The sequence below is a fragment of the Pituophis catenifer genome, unplaced genomic scaffold (genome assembly GCF_029215685.1).
Source record: "Pituophis catenifer annectens isolate HBS135680 unplaced genomic scaffold, rPitCat1.0.hap2 SCAF_4, whole genome shotgun sequence".
Lineage (NCBI taxonomy): Eukaryota > Metazoa > Chordata > Lepidosauria > Squamata > Colubridae > Pituophis > Pituophis catenifer.
In genome coordinates, this window is record NW_027256884.1 from 92,402,366 (window position 1) to 92,428,269 (window position 25,904).

At 35.3% G+C, this 25,904-nt stretch overlaps 1 protein-coding gene across 2 annotated transcripts in view; it reads right to left on the minus strand.

Annotated features, from left to right (window-relative positions):
• EPHA6 (EPH receptor A6) overlaps positions 1 to 25,904 on the minus strand; it is a 443,720-nt gene that overhangs the window by 111,544 nt on the left and 306,272 nt on the right. Inside the window, exons 7-11 of one of the 2 annotated variants that reach the window (XM_070943735.1) lie at positions 17,965 to 18,012; positions 17,451 to 17,613; positions 6,909 to 7,017; positions 3,426 to 3,496; positions 286 to 411 (exon numbers count right to left, since the gene is read on the minus strand). In XM_070943735.1, coding sequence (XP_070799836.1) covers positions 286 to 411; positions 3,426 to 3,496; positions 6,909 to 7,017; positions 17,451 to 17,613; positions 17,965 to 18,012 — 517 coding nt within the window. The remainder of the gene's footprint in view (positions 1 to 285; positions 412 to 3,425; positions 3,497 to 6,908; positions 7,018 to 17,450; positions 17,614 to 17,964; positions 18,013 to 25,904) is intronic. The other variant, XM_070943736.1, reaches the window with a different exon arrangement.

Here is a 25,904-nt window from a genome sequence, read left to right on the forward strand (position 1 = left end):
TTAGAGGGCTAGAAATTACCCATTTATGTTCTATAACTCATAATAGAAGTTATTTAAGTTTAGACAGCTTTGACAGTAGGGCTGGAATTATTTATGTTCAACTGAGACTCAGTTAAAATCGATGTATTATCTACATATATAAAAAGATTTATCTTCTAGAATATTTGATGTTATTAGAAAACTACATTCATCATAAGCCATTCATACACTTTTTATAGTAATATTGTCACTAGATTATTATAAAAGTGCACTTATTAATCATGGGAAAATTTGATTAATTTTTACCTGCTCCAATAACTCTCTCAATACGAATCCTTGTTGGCTCTATTTCCTTTGCAAACTCATGAACAGCAAGGGATGGATCTTCGTAAGTATCTGGATCAATATATGTTTTGGTTCCTGGGAATCGTACTGTAAAATCAGAAAGGTAGTTTCTGCATTATATACAAATGATTGCAACATTTAAATTAAAATAAAATAAATGAGATCATTAAGACCCATAATGAAATTTAATACTTATTATTGTTCTAAGCTGCCTTGTTATTCTTGTTATTCATGATTGTTTAATTAACATTCATCCCAAACGATTTGTGAAAAGGCTGCATATGGAGAAAGGTAATAGACGCTTTACATATTAGCAAGTATGCAAATGGATACAATTATAATTGGGCCAAGAAAGAGAGAAAATTAGCTTCATTCCCCCCCCCTTCTTTAATAAAGGTGGGATAAAATGAAGATGATTAGATGGCAGCATGGGTTTCTCCAACCTAAATAATATGGCATTCAAGGATAAATGTGTACATTTTTATTTCTTTTAAGATATATTCATGGAAGAAAGTTTCCAAGCTATTGTGTGGTCTAGCCCTAGCTGATGAAGAAGAATAAAGAAGGCAGTTGGCTACATGATCAATTGTCATTCTAATTTTGCAATCTAGATTACTAAGTAACAGCACTTTTCCTGCTGCCTCAGAAAAACAAGGAATTGTGAGGTCATTGGTACTCTTTGAGGTTGGTTGTTTTCTTGTAGATATGTCATTACCAAACTTGGTAACATCATCAGTGCTAGAAGGGAGTTGGGTTTGCTCTCATTTTTTGTGTAAGTGGCTTGCCCTGTCAGTGTTGGTGTGAATAGTCTTCATGGATCCTTAATTAGGCTGTTGTCTGCAAGAAACATCTGCAAGAAAACCACCAAGCTCAGAGAGCACTAAAGACTCTATAGTTCAGGGGTGTCAAACTCATGATGACACATTGTCGTCACATGAGATACCATAATTTTTTTCTCCCTTTGCTAAACTGGGTGTGGGTGTAGCCAGTGTGTGATGCATCCGGTCCGCGGGCTGCTAGTTTGACACCCTTGCTATAGTTTCACCCTGAGCTACAAATATTTTCTTCTATTGAAATAAGGAATTATTCCCTTTATGGTGTACGGTACATGATTATTTATTCTGCATTCTTCTCCTTTAACAAGTATATTTTAAAGCACTGCAAATAAAAAAAATGATGTTTTTAGATCTGTCTAGCTTTCATGATTGTCACAGGATAACTGATATTTAAACATATGCTATTGCCTTTCATTTTTATACTGAACTCTGTAATCATATATTCTGTCAGGCTACCTTTTTTCTCAGGGGAACATATTTCATCAGTGCATTGACCATGGCCAATATATTTTCAAAAGAATAAACAAATGGGAGATGTTGGGAAACGATGATGAATGATAGGTAAATAATCAGTCTGTTCCTCTGTCCAACTTCAGAGCAAATGGCTCCTTAATAGTCACTTGATTGTCAGGACTTTTTAAATATTTCAATCGTTTTGTTTCTACACATGAATATTAACACTGTATTTATTCTCCTTACTCTTTTAATAATGTAACATTATTCTTCTTTACTTGATAAATTTCTGTTTCTATTGTATTCCACCCAGTGGTGGGATTCAAATAATTTAACAGCCGGTTCTCTTCCCTAATGATTTCTTCCAACAACCAGTTCACCAAACTGCTCATGAAGTTAACAACTGGTTCTCCCGAAGTGGTGCGAACTGGCTGAATCCCACCACTGATTCCACCTTACTGTTCAACTGGTTGGCTTCAGTATAATGACTTGGTGGCTACTGAATCCCCTTAAGCCTAGGGTTTTAAAAGCCTTACTTTTTTCAGATTTCAGTCCATATTTTGTAGTACAACTTCTGGAGACGAGCACGATGAGGCACAGAATTAAATGCAAAAAATTACTGAAGTGAAAATTTAAGGGAAACATTTCATGAAAGTATGGATTATCCCTACATGTTAAACAAAATTAATGAAAGCCAGCTAGGAGGAAGACTTGAAAGTACTAATATAAAAGTCTGCCTTTTCTTAGCTACTTAGGATTCTAACTAAACTGATTCATTTGGATTTCTGAATCTTGACCAGATAATTAAGCTGTATACTTAAACTGCACTGTCTTTAATATTTTAATTGCTCTACTGGCTTATGCTTTCATTACAGAAAATATTTGGGTAGCTTTTATTTTGGCCCCTAATCATGCTATTTCATTAGACTCTCTAGGAGAGAGTATCTAGGAGAGGTATCAGTGTAATTATTACATATAGTACAAGTAGACTTATACCAGTAGTCGGATTCAAATCCCGGTGCTACCAGTTCGCTACCGGTAGCGCACGGGGGGCACTCACTCGCTTTGGTAGTGTGCGGCGCTTCTGTGCAGAGCATTTTTTATGACGTCTGGATGGATGGGCAGAGCCTCCATCCCCACCACTACTGATTCGCTCAAACCAGGGCGAACCGGTAGAAACCCACCCCTGACTTATACCCTAAACTGTTAATTCAGACTATGCTGGTGTTAGTTTTAAAATGTTGATGAATTGTGGAAAGAAAACTATAGAAATGACCAAAGAAGAACAAACATTTTTTACAATGTTTGAACAGGGGGAAATCAAAGAGTTTGGGGGAAAAAAATCATGTAACAAGCATCAGGTGGAAATTCTTGTAAACATCTAAATGCTAATGAGAAGTATTTATTTTGCACACTTCAAAGGTGAACAGAATTATTTTTCCCTAAAATAATATTGAATAAATGCTAAATTTTTAAAAAACACCTAACAATGTGTAGAAGTTGTTTGTTATTTGGTTATTTTGGCTTGGGTGATCTAGAAGCTTCATTAGATTTATGATGCAGTGGTTGTTTTAATCATTTCAAATTTTCAAAACATTTTGTAGGAATAATGAATCTTCCTTGACTTTGAAATGAGTAACTTTTTTCCTGCAAAAATTTCCAGTCAGTTGGACAAAGATGTAAAAGATAATTCTAGCTAGGACATATTGTAAATTGGCATTATTAGCTTCATATGCAATATAAATGCAAGTTAAAATTACAGTGGTAAAACGGATTTAAATATTTTTTAAAATTTCAGTTACGTTTGCTTACAATTTCCATTTTGCAAATTATTTCTTCGTTTTTCTTCAGACTTCATTTTTGCCTTGATATACCACTGGCATCTTTAAGAAAACAAACACTATTTTACTTTTGTCTTAATGTTATAAAATGAATTATAATATGCTATTTATATAATAACCATAAGAGTACTGCATTTAATTGAAGGGGGCTAAGAAAACCAACAATCAAATTAAGGTAGTAGTTAGCATGTCTTATTAAAATATATTGTATATAATAGATACTAAAATGTATGAAAAGGATTCCAGTAACATATCAGTTAATTAAACTTCACAAGTGTTAATGGTGCACACATTGTTCATATGTCTTCCAAGTATATTCAAACAAGGTTCCTTCCAAAGGTAAAAGCTCCTTTTAGACTGATATTTCCCACATATAGTTAGAAAGAAATAATTGGTGTCTAGCACTTGAGATCAGACTGAATGTTTTTGAAGGCCTTTTTTGTTCATTATCAAGGGCTTAAGTATCAAAGCAGGTTCAGGATTTTGAAATGCTTAAAATTACAATTATAATCAAAACATCACATTTTCTCATGCATGGGAATATCTTATCATCTTATCACTTAAGTTAAAATAGCCGTAAATAAACCAGAAGTTTATTTATATACTGATTTAATTTCATCTTTGCAACTTAGTAGTAAGGTTGCACTTCCCTGCTCTCTAGTGACCAAGAAAACTAGGTTACATTTTGGGACAGTTGTAAAGGGATACATTTATTCTCTAATTAGAAGTCTTCAATCCCTGGGCAAGGTTGTGTCATGGCTGAGTTATACCTGAGTACATTTTTATTTTTTCCAAAGGAGCCAATATTTTGGATAATTGGAGACACCAATGTGGCAAAGTCAAAATCTGTTCATAATATTGAATAGTTTGTAGTCAAAATACCACTGGTAGGGTAGATATTCTTAAGATCTAAAATCAGTTTTTTTTTAAATTCAGTAAGTAAAAATCTTTAAAGCACATCTGCCAAAAAGGGGAGACACCTTTTCAAATTCTGAAATATAGACATTCTCTGAGCAACCACAACGTATCAAATGTGGTATGCTCCATGTCATCAACCATAATTAAATATCATGCCCTTAAATCAGGATTTAAATTTGGCAATTTTAGATCTTTGGCCAATAGGTGGCTCACAAATAAATAAAGGCCACAAAGCCTTAATTATCTATTATTTATAATAATATTACATAACTAATCAAATATTATATAACTTGCAATCCTTACTTTGAATTATCTGTCTAAGAAAGCAGCTTTATCATTAAGTTCATGAAACAAAATTCAGTTCCCACTTAACCTATTCATAACTTCAGACTAGTTTGCTCTAGCAGAACTACACAGAGGATAAGTTTTCACATTTTTACCTACAGTTATATACAGCTTCCAAATCAACTTTCAACTTTTCTACAAATGATCTTTTGGGACAGTCTTAAGAGTCATGTTGGATCAAACCAAAGATTTATATAAGGCTAATTTCCACAATGGCTAAACATATATAGGGAGCCTACCATTAGAAAAGAGTCAACTCTTGTTCTTATTTGAGTACTAAAGATTTCATAATTTCACCAAACTCTGCACAATCTAATAATATAATAACCTTTCTATTACTTTCACCATAATTAACTATTGTATTCTATGAAATTTATCAGCTTCTCACCTCCTCCAACTAATAATTTTATACTAATACCTTATAAACTTTTGGTTAAGGGCTAATCATTTAATCAAGCAGAGATACAGATGCTTATGACCTTCTGTTTCTTCAATCTACATAAACTCATAAGCAACCATAAGATTCAGTGTACGGTAGCATCAAACATCTTTTAGCACAAAGAAGGAAACACTTAGTCAAACCTAAATTATGCACTTTGAAATTTGTTTCAATTCCAATAATAACTTAACAATTTTATGTGAGTTGACTTATTTTGTCTCATCTTAGCATTTAAATTTCAGGAAAATAGTTCATTATATTTCATAATGGAACGATTCCATTGAATGTAGAAAACATAGAAAAATATAGAATGGAGAAAAACTAATTTTTTTTTGCCATGTTCCTAATATTACCGACTAAATCTAATACATATGAAGAAAATCTCATATATATTTATTTCTCTTACCACAGTAATAACAAGCCTGAGGCATTATATTAGAATGCTATTTACTGTGCAATTTTTTCTACCATGATAACTATTATGATTGCATTTATTTATTTTGATTTTGTTTTATCTTGCCTTTAATATTTTTAGATGTAATTCAAGGCAGTGAACATACCTAATACTCCTTCCTCTTCCTATTTTTCCCTACAACAACCTTGAAAGGTGAATTGAGCTGAGAGATACTCATTGGCCCAAATAAATGCCTTAATAAAAGGATTTGCATACAATTTGAAAGTTAATTGTCACAACTAGACAATTAATAGTGATATCAGTCATTTTGAATGAAGAGCCTTGTTAATCGTGTTTATTTTTCATATCACATGAATCACAGGAAAGTTATACCTTAAACTCAGTGTAAGGGAGAACTGTATTTAGAAACTTCCTGAAGAAGTAGAACATAGGAACAATGTTATCCCAGGAATGTGAAAACTACAAAAACTTAATAAAATGTAATAAAATCATGGAAACCCTTTCGAGAATTCCATTCCCAATTTTATTCATCAAGGAGAGAATAAAACACTTTATGTAATATTATTATTATTATTATAATATTATTATGGCCAATTGCCGTGCTGTGAATTCTTAGATCTAAGTAAAAGGCAACAATATTTGATAATATTCATTTTCAAGAAGTAGTTGCTGATGGGCAGATTTAAAAAACGAAATTGAACAAAAGTAGGTGTTTAACTGATATATCTTCTAAATGTCCCAACAGTAAAATTGCTAAGTTAAAAATGAAGCACTTGATATTTTTTAAGCAATGAAATAACCTTAGGTTTGATAAGATGATAAGTCTTCCATATTTTTTAGTAAATTAATATCATTTTTCCTGAGGAAATGTTCTTTACAGTGAGTGCAAAAATTCCTTAAATATTTATCATCTTCCTCTGCCTTTCAGAACCAGTTTGGAGAAACACAGAAGCTATTATTTCCTAGATTTCGATTTAAGAAACATGCAAGGTTGCCACAAGTGCCTAATATTTTATACAAATCTGACCTACTCCTTCTGCAAAGCCTTTATTTTTCCAGCATTTACACAGATCTTTGATTTGTTACCACCAAATGGTAATCATAGTTTACAGTGTAGTCAGGAGAGGATATTGGCTCACATTTTGAAACTTCAGCAACATGGTCAGGTTCTGTGCAATTTGTTTATCATCATTTTATGTAAGTAATACAATATAGTTTTAATCTAAAACTGAGGAAATTAGTTCTTTATGTTACTTTAATCTATTATAATCAGAAATTAAAGTTTAGAATGGCACATGGGTACTTGGTTCCATGGGGAGTTGCAGGGTCAATATTACCTTCCAGTAATGAGGAAGAAAAGAGTGAGAATGACTAGAAGAGTGAATCCACCCACAGCAGCTGTGGCAATGACCAGAATCTGCCCTTGTTCTGCTGCTATATCTGAAGCTGGAAAAAAAGACACCACACCAAATAGAAGTCAATTTTTGAGCAATACCTTTAAGGAGAAATTACAGTCCTCTGACAGACCAGCTACAACCTCAGACAAAAAACAGAGTTATTAAAAACTCTGAGATTGATTGGATAGTTTAGTAAGCCTGAAATAACATTTCTGATTGAAAATGGTGGCACTTTGAGCAGAAGAAATATTTTTATTTGTTCATTTTGCATGATGCCAGATAGCATTATAGGGATATAGAAACACTCACTCTACTATGCATTATGTACATCATTCATAACTTCCACAACACTTCAAGTGACATTTTATCCTTAAGGCAATCTTGTGAGATAGACTTTTAAAAAAGCTTGTGATCTAAGCCAGAATGTTAAACAAACACTGGGTCTCATTTCCAAATCCAGCAGTCTATTTTTATATATCTTATAACAGCCTGGTTCCTCTGGATATATTTTGTACTGAATATAAAAGATAAAGTGGTTTTAGCATGCTTACAGACATTGAATATGCTATAAATATGCTACACTGTTAAGAGTTTGGAGTAGACCCACCAATTGGAAAGGAAATGAAATATGTTTGGTTTGTATTTTAATAGAAACCAACCTAATTTTCAGCTCCTAAACTAATAAATGTACGAGAATGTGATTCTCTTCTGGTTTTCACACTGTTCTCAATTTTGTGATATGGTACTGCAATGTTAAAAAGTCTGTATTGTGGAAAGGCATGTTGAAATATGCATAAAAGAATAGTATGAAAAAAAAAATGAGAGTATACATTACACTCAGAAATAACACACAAATATTCGCATAATACCATTTTCTGCAGAATTGAAAGTTCTACCAATTCTGTCAGCAGTATTGATATTTACAGAGGTGCCCAACGGCTTATCGGGGGAGAAGCAGAAAGGGCTGAACAACTGGCTTCACTTGGAAGAAGGCATAAAGATAATTTGCCTGTGATTCATGGCTCCAAAAGTATAATGAACTAGAATATATAGTCTATGTTGCCTATATTTTAAGATATTATAGGAAGTAAGTGAAGAAAAACATCTAGCACACAGTGCTGTTTTAATTGCTTTGGTGTAAGTACAGGCAGTTGGGGTTTCTTTTATTAGTCTGAAAAACAGACTCAAGAGGAAGTCTGTAAGAATGAAAATTGTAGTCTAATATTATGAGCTTAAATTCAAAGACTACAGCTGTATTAGAGAGAACTGCAAATTCAGATAAAAGGAAATGTAATTCAATTTCAATTTACAATGCAAACGATTACTGGATGATGAGAATTTCTTATCTTACATGTGGTAATAACAGCACATTTTATAAATTGTTCAGAATCAAGTCAGGCTGTTTAGTGACCACATAGTAAGTATCATATTAAAGTCTTTGATTGAGTATTAAATAATTAGTTTCTCAAATTTCAGTTCATTCATTATGCTGAAACTATCAATTTTACACATCCCATAATTTCTGCTCTTTAATGCCCCAATTACCTGGGGGAGAAATAAGCATAATAAAATATTATTACATGCATTATTTTGAGTTGTATTATAAAGTTCTCAGGACTTTATTAATTTAATTGTTCATTAGTCTAATCATACTTTCAATTAGTCCAATTAAAAGGAGGATAGAGGGAGCTTTTTATCAGCCAAAACTTCACAGCAGTGCTTTGAATGTTCTGTCTATTCCTCAGAGCCCATAAGAGACCAGGTTGTCTTAGAAAGGGCCATTGGATGGCATTTTACAGATGAATAGAGGCATAAAAATAATCACATTTTGCCAACTTAATGACCAAAGATTAGACCCTAATATGAGCTTGTATGTGTGCTTAGTTGGACTCATTCTTTGTCTTTCTCCATCAGCACACTAAGTATTTGTTCTAAAGCTTCATTCCCAAAGGATCTTCATAAAAACCAAGGACCTACTGGATTCACTTAGCTTCCTGAGGGCACTTGAGGATTTCATGAGTCTCTGGTAGGCAGTTAAGAATGGGGAGTCTTGGCAATTTTGGACAGGATTACATTTGAACACCTCCTGGACTCTAGGTTCTTACTCAACAAGCTAGTGGCACTTTAACCAAGAAAATCTTTCCACTAAGCCATCTTGTGGTTCCAATTAGTCCTTATCTCAGTTATGGTTCAGTGTTCAGTTCTGCCTGTAATAGGACTGAGGAAAAGATTAGTTTCTTTACCCAACTTTTTGCAAGTGACTTTGGAACTGGCTGTCAAGCATGCACTGAGTGTCTGTCTCATTTTAGTTTTGAGAAAAAGTTCCTGGATATTGCATACTTACAGAGAGCGAGAGAAATATGCAATGTTTCTTTTTTATCCATTATAATATAAACTTCAGTGGTGGGTTTCAAATTTTTTTACTACCGGTTCTGTGGGCGTGGCATGGCTTGGTGGGCATGGTTTGGTGGGCATAGCAGGGAAAGGATACTGTAAAATCTCCATTCCCTCCCCAATCCAGGGAAAGGTTACTGCAAAATCCCCATTTCCTCCCAATCAGCTGGGACTTAGGAGGCAGGGAATAGATGGAGTTGGGGCCAGTCAGAATTTTTACTACCGGTTCTCTGAACTACTCAAAATTTCCACTACCGGTTCTCCAGAACTGGTCAGAACCTGCTGAAACCCACCTCTGATAAGTTTCATTTATTTTACATTCTGTGTATTTCTCTTTTGAATCGCTTTTTTGTTTAACATATGCAAAGAAAGTTTTGTGTGCCTCTTACCACAAAGTAGAAAATACTGGATAACTACTATCTAGTCTCAAATCTTCTTTTTTAAGATGAGAAGATAGTGGGTCTACAATTATAAGAAGCCCTGAAGGAAATGAAATATCTATCCAGTCAGCTTTCATGTCTGGATATGTTAAGAAAAGCACATTGGTCTTTCTTATGGATCACCTGTGATGCAATATAATTCCAACTGTCTTTATCTTGTTGGACTTCTTACTAGATTTTTATATCACCACTCATAAAACTACTAAACACCACAGAGCTTTGTGTTACGGGCACACAATTTTCGGTTTGACAATCTTGTTTCTTATTTTTATATGATGGTTCTGGGAGAAACAATCCCTATCAGTACAGGGATAATCAGTATATAAGGATACTGATAAGGATAAGGATATAAGGATGATACTTAATGGCAAGTATCTTTTAAAAATTATTTATTTGTTATTTTAAAAAAGAAGAAAAGAGAGCAAAAGACCAATAAAAAGAAAGTAAAAAATAAAAATATGGAAATATAATATCAATAGGCATACAAAGGAATTGTCAATATTATACAGTTAATACTCAATATATTGTTGATGAACAATTAACCATAAAAACAGAGTACTTAAATTAATTTGAATATTTAGATTACTTTAAAACCATGAGAAAGGATTTGAATCTCTGAGCTGTGTCAGATTCTCCTGTTTGTTGTTGTGGAATATGCCCCCCAAAAGGTAAACTATTATACAGTCAATACTCAATATATTGTTGATGAATAATTAACCATAAAAACAGAGTACTTAAATTAATTTGAATATTTAGATTACTTTAAAACCATGAGAAAGGATTTGAATCTCTAAGCTGTGTCAGATTCTCCTGTTTGTTGTTGTGGAATATGCCCCCCAAAAGGTAAACTCATAATAGATAATATTAGTTTCTAATTTCCACTTTGTTGTTCTTTATAAAGATTTAACATTTTGTGTGTTTCTGATTTCAGTTCTTTAGTCAATTCTTTTTCCCCTTACAACCATATTCTAAATACTTATATATGGTTAAATTATGAATTAATTTAATAAAATATCTATCCTAAGTACATGCTGCTAATTTTGCATTACTGCTGTTGCAATCTTGCGAGATCCGGCCATGAATGGTGTGCATGGGCTTTTAATGTTTTTAAAATGTTTTTAAAATGTTTTTTAATAATTTTCCTATATTCTTTGTTGTATTATTTTTTGCTGTAAGTCGTCCAGAGTCCCTTGGGAGTTGGGCAGCATAGAAATTCGATAAATTAAATTAAATTAAATTTTCCAAGTTTAAGTTCTCAATATAATATCTTTAATAGTGTATCTTTTTTCCAATGCACAGACAACCCAGATGTGTACAAATATATGTTAGAACAATGGTGATTAACTGACTCCATGAAACCAGGAGACTAGAGTGCTTTTCTCTTTCAGAAAGTATGGATATCTTCTGTTTATTCTACAGCATGAAAAAATAACTTGAAATTAAATTTAAAAAGTGAACATTTTTAATACATTGACCATTCAGCCATTGGATGAACTTACAATCTATTACCAGCTCAATTTTATCTGTTAGTTACATGCTTTAGTTATTGCAAATTGACATCTGTCAGCCAGCAGACCCTCCAGCAGAGTGAAAAATAGGAAAGTTGACAGAACGACAGCTGGACAGATAAAAGAGAGCAGCTGCAAGACACATAGATACAAACTGATGGAGCTCTAATGGAAACGAATTAATGTCAAAAGTATAGATAAATGCAAAAGACATTATAAAGAACAAAAACAAATGCCGTTTTTAAAGGCATGGGACAAAATACGATTGCATCACCTTTTTCCTTCTTCATATTCTACATACTTAATCCTATTGAAGAACATTTTAAAATGATAAAAACAGTTAAGATTGTTAAACTGACTATTTCAGAGGTTCAAAATGTTTGGCATTGTAGATAATTACATCAATTATTTGCATTTCATTATATTTCACAGAAATAATAGTGTTATATTCAAGAATGGGTAATTTACATTGACCTAATGATTTAACTGTCCTTAATTCAAGAGTATCATCCAGAACTAGATGGACTACAATCTCAAGAAGAATAGCCACTTCCAGATGAGATGGACAGCATGTAAATGTAATAAATAAATAGATAAAAAATATTCTCACTATGTACATGGAGCCATGGCTTCTCTCTGGAGCCACTTAAGCAGACTTAGATGAGGTACATTCATGTAAACACACACACACACACACACACACACACACACACACACACACACACACAATGTATATATAACAACTTTCTTCTTGTAGATGTTTCATATTTTGCAGTTTATCCAATTTTAAGATACATAGAGGCTCTTTTGCACTATTGATGAAATCAAATCAATCAATGTTTTCCTTGTGGTTGTAGAGACATGTATAATTTGATCTACTGTATTAAGTTATTCTTAGTTTCTTCAAAACTTAAGAAACATTCTACTCATTTCTTGAACTCTTTAATTTCTTTTTTCAAATACTGTATAAAACTTCCTTATTATTCCCTACATATTTCTTGTTGCCTTTTCTTTATTCACTGTGTGACTCCCAGATATGCTATATTGGGGAATGTTAGGAAATGGTCATTGCCTAACTAGTTGGCCAGGTAATATATAATCCAACATTATATGTTTGTATTGTGTAAATGTATTTTGTTGCTTTAAGAACTTTGCTGAGTCATTCTGCATGCTGATTGGATGAGCTCTGTAGCCAATGTATTTAAGGAGAGCTAAATTGTGGTTAGTGTGGACATTACACCATATTTTTACCTGCTGCTATGCTGTAACTATTATTGAGCTCTCTAAATGATCATTGTTTGATCATGGTTTATTTATTACTGTTTCCTGATATTTATTGAACTGTTTTTATATTGTTGTTCCTGAATGTTCCTTGTATTTTTCTACTGGTGAGAAGATTTTATATCCCTGGATTGATCTTGTATTGCACTTTATATGGCTAAAACTTGGATTGTTAAAGGACTATGAATTCGCTTTACCCTTAAAGTAAAATACTATAAAACCAGTTTATCTGCATGTTATTCACAATTACTCTCAATACCGTTTCTGTGCGTAAAAACTTCTGATGGTACTGTGCTTTATAAACCATGACTCTGGTGGTGACACAACAATATCCTTAACACGGAAGATTACCGCAGTCTAATTCCCTGGATGTTTGGTGAACTCTGAATCTGCATTTTCAGTGTATGTGAAGAGCACCTTATTGGGAAAAGCAACACTAGTGGAAGAAATAACATTCCTTTGTTTAGCTATATTACCATATCATATATGTTTGGCATTCATATTTTTTATGATAGTAGTAATTTGGGATTTTTGACTGTTGATTCTTTGTAACTCTTGTTGTAGTCTTCTAAGAGCCAATCAAGCTAATATCAAGAACCACATTATTATTAAAAGAGAGGAAGGATTGTTAGAAGACAATGAGATTTAAAGAGGAGAAAGCACAATTATGAAAGGAGGCGTGAAAGGTTTTATTTTATTGGCTTTATAGTAGCCTGGATAAATTCCACTTTAAACGCAGACACTGGAGCAAGTGCACATTTGTATGGCTTGCAGTTCCTCTAGCTGACCTCTTAAGGCATATATATGCACTGATAAAGAAGGAAAACTCTTCACAACTTTTATGTGTACATCTATGCACACACACACAACCAATAAAATTCACTGAGTGAATTTTCTTGTTTTTCCTTCTATGCTCCCACAATTCCAGCTGTTGCTTATAAATCGCCTCTTCTATCTGACTTATCTCTTTGATTGTTTTAGTATTTATTTCTATTATATGCTACTGACTTATATCTATGCAGTACTGATGTACACCAATTTGAATAAATCAGATTTTCTTTTAATTCACATCTGAAGCTTCTAACTGTGCTATTGGTTATTAATATATGTTGTGCATGAGTACATATTTGACTACTCATATAGTATAAAAACTACATCCTCTTTCATTAATTAGCTTTTAAAATTACTCCTGCAGTGCCAAACAATCCTCTTTCTGCTTCATGCACCACCATTAATAATCATTCCTAAATTTCTGACTGCTCTACATAATGATGTATCTAATTCCATCCTAAATAATTGAAATACCATAGATTGCATTCCATCCAGAAAAACAAGAAATGCATATTGTCCACTGGAAGAAGCAGTAATCAGCTTTTACAAAAGAATGACTTTAAAGCTTTCTGTATACTTTATTTTCTACCACATGTAACGTACATAAAGTAGAGATTATTTAAAATATTTTACCATTTTTCATAATAGTCATTATCCCATACTTTTCAGAAATTATTTTTATTTACTTATTTACACTACACACTCAAGAGCCAGAGGACTCTGGGCAGGATATAGCATTATGTCTATGTCCATATTATCTTTATATCATTGATCATCTTCATAAAATCTAAGAATTAAATACACAAAATCAAAGTTTCACTTAGAATTGCATGGAGTAAAAGGTTTGGTGAAACAATATAGAATATATTATGAACTATATCTTTTATTTCTCATAAAAATCATTTGCCAAACCTACAAAGGGATTCATTCATGTTTGTTTCACCTTTTGTTCCTGTACTGATTTGCTATTATAGTGCCTTTTCCTTGTGTTTTAAACAATATGTTCGTAACAGATTGTTAGATTCATGAGAGATTGCTAGAAGCTGATTTTTACCGCAGGAATATTGTAGAATCTATAATTACAACTAAAATAATGATATAAACCATAAAAGTATTTCTAAATTTCTTTACAATACTGAAAATGGATGCCCTTTCTCACAAAACAACCTCTCATATACACTATCACAATGTGCCCGTTCTATAACCATCCATCCATCCATTATCCATCTATTTCCCTACTCACCCCTCTGGGTGGTATGTGTCTTCCTCAGTCTCTGGTCCTCTACCAGAGGCCTGGGAAATTGAGGATTCTGTGCAGGATCTTAGCTGTTCCTTAGTTTGCTTGGATGTTGTTCCCAGGATGTGTTACAACCACTTTCCCAGTTTAGGAGTCACAGGCCTGAGTGCTCCTATCATGACATTTTGGCATTTACTTTCCACATCCTCTCTAGTTCCTCCTTCAGGCCCTGATACTTCTCTACCTTCTCATACTCCTTCCTGATGTTGCCGTCACTTGGCACTGTACATTACCTCTATCTTTTATTTCTTGTTTATTACTGTGATATCTAATTGTTTGACTGGTAGCTGCCTGTCTGTCTGGATCTGGAACACATGTGGAATTTTAGGCCTATTATTCTCTATGAATGTCTGTGGAATCTACCATCCAGACTTAGGAGGGTCTAACATTATACTGCAGATGTTCCTGTACATAATGCCAGTTACTTGGTTATGCTTCACTGAATGCTGTTCCTTCCTGTACCTTACACCCTGTCTGTTGAATTATCTCTAAGGCCTCTTTGCACAGTTTGCACCTTGGATCCTGTCAGGTAAAGCCCTGCTTCTATGGATCTGATGCCTAGTGCCTGTTCTTGTGTTGCTATGATCAATGCCTCAGTGCTATCTTTTAATTCAGACATTCCATCCACATTCCCAATGGCTGCCATTTTCAGCTATCTCTGGGTCATATATCCCAATATAAGACATATATTGTCTTATTATGGAACTACCTCTGCTTGATCTTTCTCCTATGTCTTGGGTATTGTCTCAGCAGTTCATCTTTGGGTGCCAACTTACTTATATATTCTTGGATTCTGTAAGTTTTGTATAGACAGGATTTTTACCATTCACCTGACCCTGCCTGCCCATTTTTTAGCTAGTTACAGTGTCTGGGTGATGGACTTGGGGTGAAAACCTCTTTACGTTGTATGTATCCAGTTCAAAAGTCTTAACTGCTGAAGTCATAAACTATAGCTTAATTTTTACATTGAGATTTGAAAAAAAATTAATCTAATATATGGCATTACTGAACTAAATAATTAATTATATCATTTATAATATATAGTATATATAGAAATGGATCGATTTAGGTCTCCCACCTAGCAGTTAGAGCTTGCAGTTAGAGCTGTTAGAAAAGAAAAAAGCCCAGAACCGAGTAGATGTGATTCTACTGAGCTGGAGCTACAAAAAACCTTGGTTACGTAGGGAAAACCTGGCTAGAAGAAACACACACACACATATAAATACATATTAATTTATCAGTTTTTTTAAAAAATAAAATATTTTAATTAAACTTTAAGAAAGTTCTAGAAATAAGGTAGGTAACTACAAATTATGAATGTATTACAAGTTGTTCTTGTCCCTTTGGATAGACTTTTATACACTAATTCTCTCACTAGCCATTCCTGAGGTATACTTTTAATTTCATATATAGTAGCAAAAACACTGCATGCATATTAAAGAAACTGTACAGTATCATTTACTCACAAAAGATTTGGAGACATAGCTCCAATTGCATCCTTTGCCTGTGTCCCTTAATCAGTCATTTGGGTTTAAAGCATAGGAGAGGAGAAAGATTGCTGGCAGTGGGGACTTTGTGAAAGTGTGAATTTGGTTTAAATTATTTCGTAAAGCTCAGCTTTGGTCAATGATATCTTATATTTCTATTCAATAGTATAACATATAAAATTTCCAGTAGAGTTACATAATCCACAATAGCAATAGCACTTAGAGTTATATACCACTCCACAGTGCTTTACAGCACTCTTTGAGTGGTTTACAATGTCAGCATATTACCTCTCAACAATCTGGTTTCTCATTTTACCAACCTCAGAAAAATGGAAGGCTGAGTCAAACTTGAGTCTCATCAGGATTGAACTCTAGCCTGTGGGCAGTTAGTCCTCAGTACTACATTCTAACCCCTGTGCTACCAAACTACCAATTAGTGATAGTTTGTCAAAGGTGATGGATTTATAATTATGATGAACTTCAAAACAAACCAACCAAAAAACTCTAATAAAATCCATGGGAAAAAATAAAGTAACTTAATAGTTACTTAAAGGAATGTCTCATCCCACTGGGATTGGCCTGTACCAGCAGGGAAGCCATGTTGTGGGCCCCATCTGCCAGGCTATCCCAGCTGTCAGGGTCCAGGAGAAGGGCCTTCTCTGTCATGCGCCTGCTCTTTGGAACATCTTATCCCCAGAGTGAGGTCTGCTCCAACCCTCCTGACCTTCCGCAAGAGCTTAAAGACCTGGCTCTGCTAGCTGGCTTGGGGCTCCAAAGGAGGGACTTCATGTTGGGAGTGGTTAATAGATTAACATTAGATTCCACCTCTGCCTCTGCTCATTCTTCTTCCTTCCTCTCCAATTTTAGCTATTATATTTCTTATTTTTATACTTCTGTAGTATTTTATTTATATAGTTTTATTTTTTTTAATATTGTAAGCCACCCAGTTTCCTTGTTGTAAGATGGGTGGCCAATAAATTGGATAACAAACAAACAGATAAGATAAAATAAAATAAGATGATAAGATAAGATAAGATAAGATAAGATAAGATAAGATAAGATAAGAACTCAGGATCACGTATTGGAATCTGAGTGATAAGTAAACTAATGTGAATACATATAGACATAAACATTTTCAATCAGTAATTCACTTTAGACCTAATATTCCCAATGGCTAGTTGTGTAATTTTAGATGCATATTCTGTTAGATATACAAAGATCTGGGGTTTTTGCCTGAGACTTACTTTCATCTCCAGTTTCAAATTCAAACTTTTGGCTATAGCCACTGTATCCTGTTGCAGTCCTGAGTCTGATATGAAATATGTACTTGGTGGTTGGTTTGAGACCTGTGACAATGACACTTGGAGCCTTTGACCTTGTGGAAGAATAGCTGAGCTGCTCATTCTCCTGAGGGACAGAAGAAGAAAAAATAGGATGTGACATACTAGCAACCTTTCAAAACTAAATTTTGTTATTAATGTCAAATTGCATTCATTCAAGGACTAAAACCACTATGGGTTGTGGCACAGACTAGGCTTAGCTATATATTAAGAAATGTTTGTTTTTCTTATACAGCAAGAGTTGACTAATTGTGAACTCAAGAGTTAGTAATTAGACAACATAATATTAAATTAGTACAAGACTACATTTATAGAAAATGGCAATTATACACTTTAAATCATGGATACATTTGGATTGCAAATAACTACCAAAAACATAATGTATAAATATGGGAGTATTCCAATGTCTGCTACTCACTTCTACCCGCAGGTAGTGCCAAAATGCCGGCGCTATCCGTGGGTAGGCCTGTGGGTAAAAGAAAGGAAAATTAACTCTGTATTTTTGCTTGTAACCCTGAAATGGGGTTATTATCTTCTTAGATTGGAAATGGGCTTTTATGCATACAATTATCTTACAGATTTGTATTTTGTTACTGAAGTAGTACTGGAAATCCACTCTCTAGGGAAAACTAAAAGCATGTGTATTTTTCGTAGGTTATAATGGATTTCCTTCAAAAACTGTATAGTAAATTTTTTTGAGTGAAATTATTTTTAGACATAGTCCAACCATTACAACTGCTGTAAGATTGATAGGAGTATTAGCAGTTTAGTGATTCTTTGAGAATTTCTTTGATTCCTCTTTTGTTCTGCTCCAAAGCCTCAATATACCACATGTGATCATGTTCCAAAAGATTTTTAAAAAATGTTTCTATACATATCATTTGATAACAAGTGAAACTAGATCATTTTTTGAGTTTGTAAGGCTCTGAGGGATAAGGGATAGGACAAAACAATTTACATGGTTAATAATAATAGCAATATTTTTTCAGTTCACTACATAAATATTTTCAATCTTACCTTAACTTCAATCTAACAACTAAATCACAATTCATTTTAGAAAAGAATTATTATATAATCAATAACCTACGTGGTATTATTTACATTTTAGTTTTCAGAATTCTCAGTGCAACCTATGGAATTCTGGGAGACAAATAATTCTGGGAGTAAAAAGTATCCACTCGGGATACTTAATCTGTGATAAAGCAAAAATATAGTATATTAATTATTAAAAGACATTTTATGTCTCATGTTTTAGATTAGATTCAGTAATCTAATCTAAACATTTCAGTATTCAGAAGTCTCAGTGTAGCCTAAGGAATTCTGGGAGCCATAGGCTGTGATAAAGCATAAATATAGTGTATTAATAAGGAAAAGGCATTTTATGACTGATATTTTATATTAGATTCAATAATGAATTATAAAAAACAACCCCTAGAAAAAAGGACTCTTTCTCTCACCAAGGGATTCTGTTGTATTAACACTGCAGGTTTGAAACATGAAGCCCTGTAAATAAAATTGGCCTAACTGTCTCTAATCTTATGCAACTAAACTGAAGATATTTATGGCATGGCAAAGTTTTACATGCTGCTCCAGAGAAACAGTGCATCATTGCTATCTTAGATAGTATGTAACAATTGCTATATGATTAAGTTGTTGTGTTCAGGGAAAATGAAGCACTGGGGAAAATATTAAATGATCTGTCATGTTCATAATTCAAGAGGATTAGACAGTTAAAAAAATCCCTGTCCTATAAGGTGTCTTTATTTTGTTATTTATTTTTAATGAAGTCCCCAGCATATTATTACATTTTTCAATAGCAATCCATTGGTAAACTGAACAAGGAAAATATGAAATATTTATGCATATATAAAGAGAGTATACAAACTAGAACAAAAAGCAATTAAATTTTGCCTCCTCAATAAGTGTTACAGTATCACTGAAAAGAAAAGAATGTGGCTCCAATACCACTGATCCTTCAAAGCCCAACATAATATCTATTTCCCACTTTGAAAAGCAGTGGGAATAAAAATATTAGCTGACATCCTAAGAAAGTTTTATTTTGTTGGCAGATACCAGGTTCAACATTTAACCTTAAAAGTCAAAGAAAATAATTAAGCTCTCTAGTAGAGAGTACAATTATCCAGACTGATTGTATAATTGCAGACTCAGTCCGGGACAGATGACAAGAGTTAACCCAATTCTGACTGCTGGCCCCACGCTCCAGTAAAACGTCTTCATTTTATTGCTTCCATTTTATTTATTGAAATAGGTCTATTAAGTCTTAAATACCCCGAAAGAGTTAAGATCAAATAAAGAAACAACAAAAGGGAAATAAACAAAAAGAAAATGACATAATATTTCACTTCAATTGATTACCATATTATCACAATATGCTCAATATACCCTGGGGGAATCCCATCAGATCATAAGAAGTAAATAAACTATGGCCTTTCTGTGTAAAAAAGTGAAAAGAGATTAATTTTTATTTTACTTGAGTATATATTTGCCTTGCTAGAATAGGACTATCTAAGAACTAAAATTATATTGGTAGAGCATATAGATAATATATCCCTTCCATTTGTTTTGTAATAAAATAATAAAAATATTTTATCAGTTTGATTGTGATAGAATCATTCTTCCTCAATTGAGATCTGGGACAGGATCAAAGCAAACCTATGAATACTCTAGGTAACTAAATCTCTTAGTTCAATAATATCATTTGATGAGAAGCATGTTCGAGATTTTAGAACACCGAAAGGAATTGTCTTATAATACTGATTGTAATCCACAAAATGGAGCATGCCTGTTTGATATACTTCTGTTTAACATTATGAGGATGGGAATGAAAAAAAATAATAATACTGTAATAGAGGTAACTGAAAAAGGGTCTTGCTTTATGAAAGAATAGTACAATTGACAATTTCTATTCATTATAAGTTTTGGAAAAAATCAAAGTAAAAGCATAGCAGTTGCAATTACTACAATTGGGACTGGAATTTTGGTAGTAAATTGTGATGGTCATTAAGTCAAAGAACCCACTGAACTGGACCTGATTTTATGACCATTTTAACAGTTCACACCATCATAAGCAATGGTGGGTTAGAACCCACCATTGCTTATGATGGTGTGAACTGTTAAAATGGTCATAAAATCAGGTCCAGTTCAGTGGGTTCTTTGACTTAATGACCATCACAATTTACCGGTTACTACCGGTTCTCCTTGTGCATGCGCTTTGCGCGCGATCACCTCTTCGGTCATACGCTTTGTGCGCTATCCACTCTGCTGCACCTCTCAGCTAATGAAGAAATAAAAGGTAGGAATACCGCGGAGGCGGGCGGGTGGGCGGGCGGGCCCAGCTCCCGAAGACAGAGAACTGGTTCGGTGACGTAATATCGTCACTGCTGCTGGTTCTTCCGAACCGGGCCGAACAGGGAGGAACCCACCACTGATCATAAGTCCAAATCATTCTCCTAAATGGTTTCTTTTGCTGAAAACTGACAAAAAATAAAAAAATAGGAAAGTGGCAAAAATTGTTTCAAACCACAGTCATTAACTTTGAGCCAGTTGCCAATGCCTGAAATGTGTCATATGACTGTGGAGTGAGGATGTGGCACAACATTTTATTATGGCCAGAAGTTCTTTATGGGCTCTAAACAGGGGTGGGTTCTAAAATTTTTTACTACCGGTTCTGTGGGCATGGCTTATTTTGTGGGCGTGGCTTGATGGTAATGTGACAGTTCTTTAGGATTTAGCAAACGTACTGGTCTACCAGGCTTTTAACTGCTTGCAGAGCTGTACTGGTCTACCCATTTATTTTTGCAGGCACTGGTCTACCCATTTATTTTTGCAGGCACCGATCTACTCATGTATTTTTGCAGGCACCAGTCTATTCATGTATTTTTGCAGGCACCGGTCTACTCATGTATTTTTGCAGGCACTGGTCTACCCATTTATTTTTGCAGGCACCGGTCTACTCATTTGTTTTGGGAGGCACCGGTCTACCACCAAACTGCCTTTTACCACTGATCAGCTGTAGAGCGGCCCTTTGAAGCCCCGTGACAAGAGTTTCAACAGTTTTTTTCCTTATAGCCAATCAGCTGGGACTCAGGAGGCAGCAATAGATTGGGGGGGGCAAATAAAAGGTAAGAATAATGCAGGGGGCTGGGGGGGCCAGAACCAATTTGGTGACGTCATATCGTCACCATTACTGGCTCGACGGAACCGGGAGGAACCGGGAGGAACCGGGAGGAACCCACCACTGGGTCTTAAGCATTCTTTCCAAGGTCATTGTAACGCTAAACAGTCATTATGTGACCAGTCATATGTTCAGGACTATCTATAGTTAGAAAGCTAAATGATGTGATGGAGCACATAGATAACTTTTTTTCCTTGTATGGCAAATATATATGAAAGAGAATAAAACAGTATAATTCCAACATAATATTCCCGTATGTAATTGTTTTGATTCACCTATACTATATTTCAGGATTTAAAGTATGTATTTTTTCTTTGATGATCCAATTCTTTTCAATACAGGCTAGCTGGAACTTTACATACTTAAATAATAGTGTATTCTTGCAGCTCCTTAAACAAAACAGTTTGTATTCATTTAACTGATAAGGGATTGAGAGTAGAGCTTACTTTAGATTTTCATAGGAGTATACTTGTAAGAGAAGATGGATCCATAGATGAGCAATAACCATATTAGATAATATGCTGACATTACAGGTGGAGAAGTTGGAGGGGAGGATGTTGAAAATACAAATGGTACCTGATAGCTAAAATTTATGAAATAAACTTGGCAAGTGGCTGTTAATATTGGTTTGTTGATTTTAATAATACCCAATATGAGCTATTAGTCTGAATTGGATTAGGTTTGGGCAGGGGTGAAATGTAAAAGTGTTTGCTACCGGTTCTGAGGGTGTGCCTTGATGGGCGTGGCTTGGTGGTCATGTGACTGGGTGGGCGTGGCCAACTTGACGTCACTCACTGTTAGAGCCAGGAGCTGCACATTTTGACGCACATTCTGCCCTTCTGAAGCCCCCAACGCTTTGAGTTTCCATTCGCCACCCAAGCAAACATTGGAGCCTTCTCTTGCAGATGCAGAATCCAGGCACAGAAATGGAAAAACGAGGGGGGGGAATGGGGACGGCAAGGTGTAATTAGCAGAATCCAGGTACCGAAATGGAAAAACGAGGGGGAGGGAATGGGGAGGAGAAGGTATAATTAGCAGAATCCAGGCACAGAAATGAAAGACGAGGGGAAGAATTGGGAGGAGAAGGTGTAAGAAGACGTTTCCTTAGATTGCTGACACTCCCAACAATGAGTTTGGCGGTGATCTAAGGAAACATCTTCCAGCTCTTCAAGATCGACTTTAAGCCGACAGCAAAAGTAGTGGTGGCGGCGGGGGGGGGGCAGCAGGGACATGTTTGTGTGTGTGGATGTCCCTCCCTCTACAAGGACTTGGAGGCAGACACTGCCCCTCTGAGGAAAAGAGGAGGCAGCAAAGCCCTGGCTGTCACCTAGGAGAGGAGGACCGCGGATGGGGACACACACACCCACACCCCGTTGCCCCTGCTGCCACTACTTTTGCTGTCGGCTTCTCGGCGCTCTTAAAGTTGATCTTGAAGAGTTGGAAGATCGCTGACGCTCTGAACAATGAGTTTGGCAGCATGGAAGGCAGGCAAGCATGGCAGGGCTGTTAGGAAGGGAGTAAGCTGCTAGCTCTCCCTTCCCCACAGCCCTGTCATGCTTGCCTGCCTTCCACGTGGCCTTCTTCTTGCCTGTCTTCACAAGCTGGCCACGGAAAGGCTGCCTGGAAGGCAGGGAAGCATGGCAGGGCTGTGGGTCATGGTCCATTTTGGGGTTGTGGCCAGCCAGCAATTGCTATCAGTACGGCAAACCAGCCCCAATCTCTGCTACTGGTCCTCCCGAACTGGTCCGAACTGGTAGCATTTCACATCTGGTTTGGGAAATTTTTTTAAAAATAATACTTGGACACCTGCTGAAGAGATTATATTCATTAGCTACTTGAAGGGACAAAAAAGGACATAAAGAAAATAAACATAAATAATAAATTAGATTTTTGAGATAGCTTTCTTCTTTATTTACTTTTGTACTTTTCCAAACTCTGAATATAATGTCATTGTTGTCATTGTTGCTTAGAAAATGAGTGGTTTTTTAATGTCTGTCTCTCTGTTTATCTATCACAATTTATAATCAGTAAGATGAATGTCTTGAATGTCTGTACCTGCTAATGTGATTCCACTACAATAAATTATTTATTACGATGGATATGAGGCGTAGTGGTGCAGTGGTTAGAGTACAGTACTGCAAGCTACTTGAATTTGGCTGTTCGAATGTCACCAGGCTCAAGGTTGACTCAGCCTTCCATCCTTCCAAGGTGGGTAAAATGAGGACCCAAATTGTTGGGGGCAATATGCTGATTCTGTAAACCACTTAGAGAGGGCTGGAAAGCACTGTAAAACAGTATATAAGTCTAAGTGCTATTTGCCATTGAGTGTCAGGAGAGGGGGGGCGGGGGTGGGTCGCGCGTGCACGTGCCTACGCACCTGCACGTGCAACCCCCCTCCCCTCCCACTCCTGGCACATGATGGCCTGGTAGGCCCGTTTTTCTTTCTTACCTGGTTCCAGATCCTCTCTATTTATCTGGGAAGGGCGAAAACAGCCTTTCTCACTCCCTCGGAGGCTTTCCAAAGGCCTGAAACGGCCCATTTCCCAACTCCTGGTGGGACAGGAAGTGACATTTTTTGCTGTCACTAGCTTCCAGAGCCTCTCTAGGAGTCTCTAGGAGCCTCTCTAGGAGTCTTTAGGAACCTCTCTAGGAGTCTCTGGAGGCTGGGGACAGCAAAAAAAGTCACTTCCTGTTCCACTGGGAGTTGGGAAATGGGGCCTTTCAGGCCTCTGAGGGAGTGGGAAAGGCTGTTTTTGCCCTTCCCAGATAAATAGAGAGGATCTGGAGCCAGGTAAGAAAGAAAAATGGGCCTTCCCCGCCCCCAGGCCCTCCAGAGGCAGGAAACAGCCTGTTTCCCTACTTCTGGTGGGCCCAGAAGGCCCAAAAATCAGCTGGCCAGTGCGCGCATGCGCCTCAGAGCTGAGCTGGCGTGCCCACTATTATGGCTCCGTGTGCCACCTGTGGCATGCATGCCATAGGTTCGCCATCACGGTTATAGGGATACAAATAGAGCTAACATCCCTTCTTTATACCTATAAGTAAATAATATAGAAAATAAGTTTTGTTCCTTGAAATTACTGAATATGTATTTTTCTTTTGAAAATTCTTTATCTGTTTTCCACCCAGAGCTTTAGCATAACTGCCAGAGGATGATGGATTAGTAATACATATAATTGAGTAGGGTCAATTGCAGTTTAATAATATTATAACAGAATTATATACCAGGAAGAAGAAAGAGGAAAAAAGGCAAAATGAACATAAATCAGAATGGAAACAAAATAGACTGCAGGTGGTACTTCTAGCTTACCATAATTAATAGAACAAGTGATTATCATAATAAAAATTTTTAAAAAGATATATTAAAGTTTACATTTTAATTTTAAGGGAGTTTGGAAAGGATTATAAGGTCTTACAAGGTTCAATAGTACAGAAAGGTACAGATTTAGAAGAAATTAGTATAGCTGAAATGGAAATAGCTGAGGGAGAAATATACCCTGTAAAATACTAAAATGGCTCAGATATTGATTGCTCCTTTTCAGCTGTATATATCACTCCATTAATGCCAATTTTCCTACATGAAAACTTTGGAATCAATATGTCGAATACTAAGTCGTGCATGTTTATGAAATTGCTCCCAAATAATAGAAGTGATGTCATTAATCCCAATTCCCAATGCGGCAGAGCAGTGAAATGAACAAAAGGAGATAAAGCAATCCTGAAGATAATGACAAACAGTTTCTGTAAAATGCTCAAAACACTGCAAGTATTGTTTTAAGATCTTTCACATTAATTATATAGGTAATCTCTGCATTTTATAAATCTGATGTGAATTTTTTCCCAATGGGTTTAAGCCTAGCTGTCTGAATTAAACAGGTTATAAACAAACATTTATTTATATGGCAGTAGGACTTGAAATCCCCTCTGTAAGATACTACTATTATGTTTTTCCACAGTAAATTATCTTTGACTATAGATTTATTGAATATCCCCACAGTTCAATGACTGGAGATAATGGCTTCTAAAATTAGAAAGCTTCCCCAGTATTTCTATAAATTGTATTACCTTGGGGTAAAAGAGCTACAGGAAGTTTCACCTCCTCTGGGATAAAAGACACATTAAAGGGTATTATTTTATTTAAAAGTAAATTAAGAATCCAATCCTTC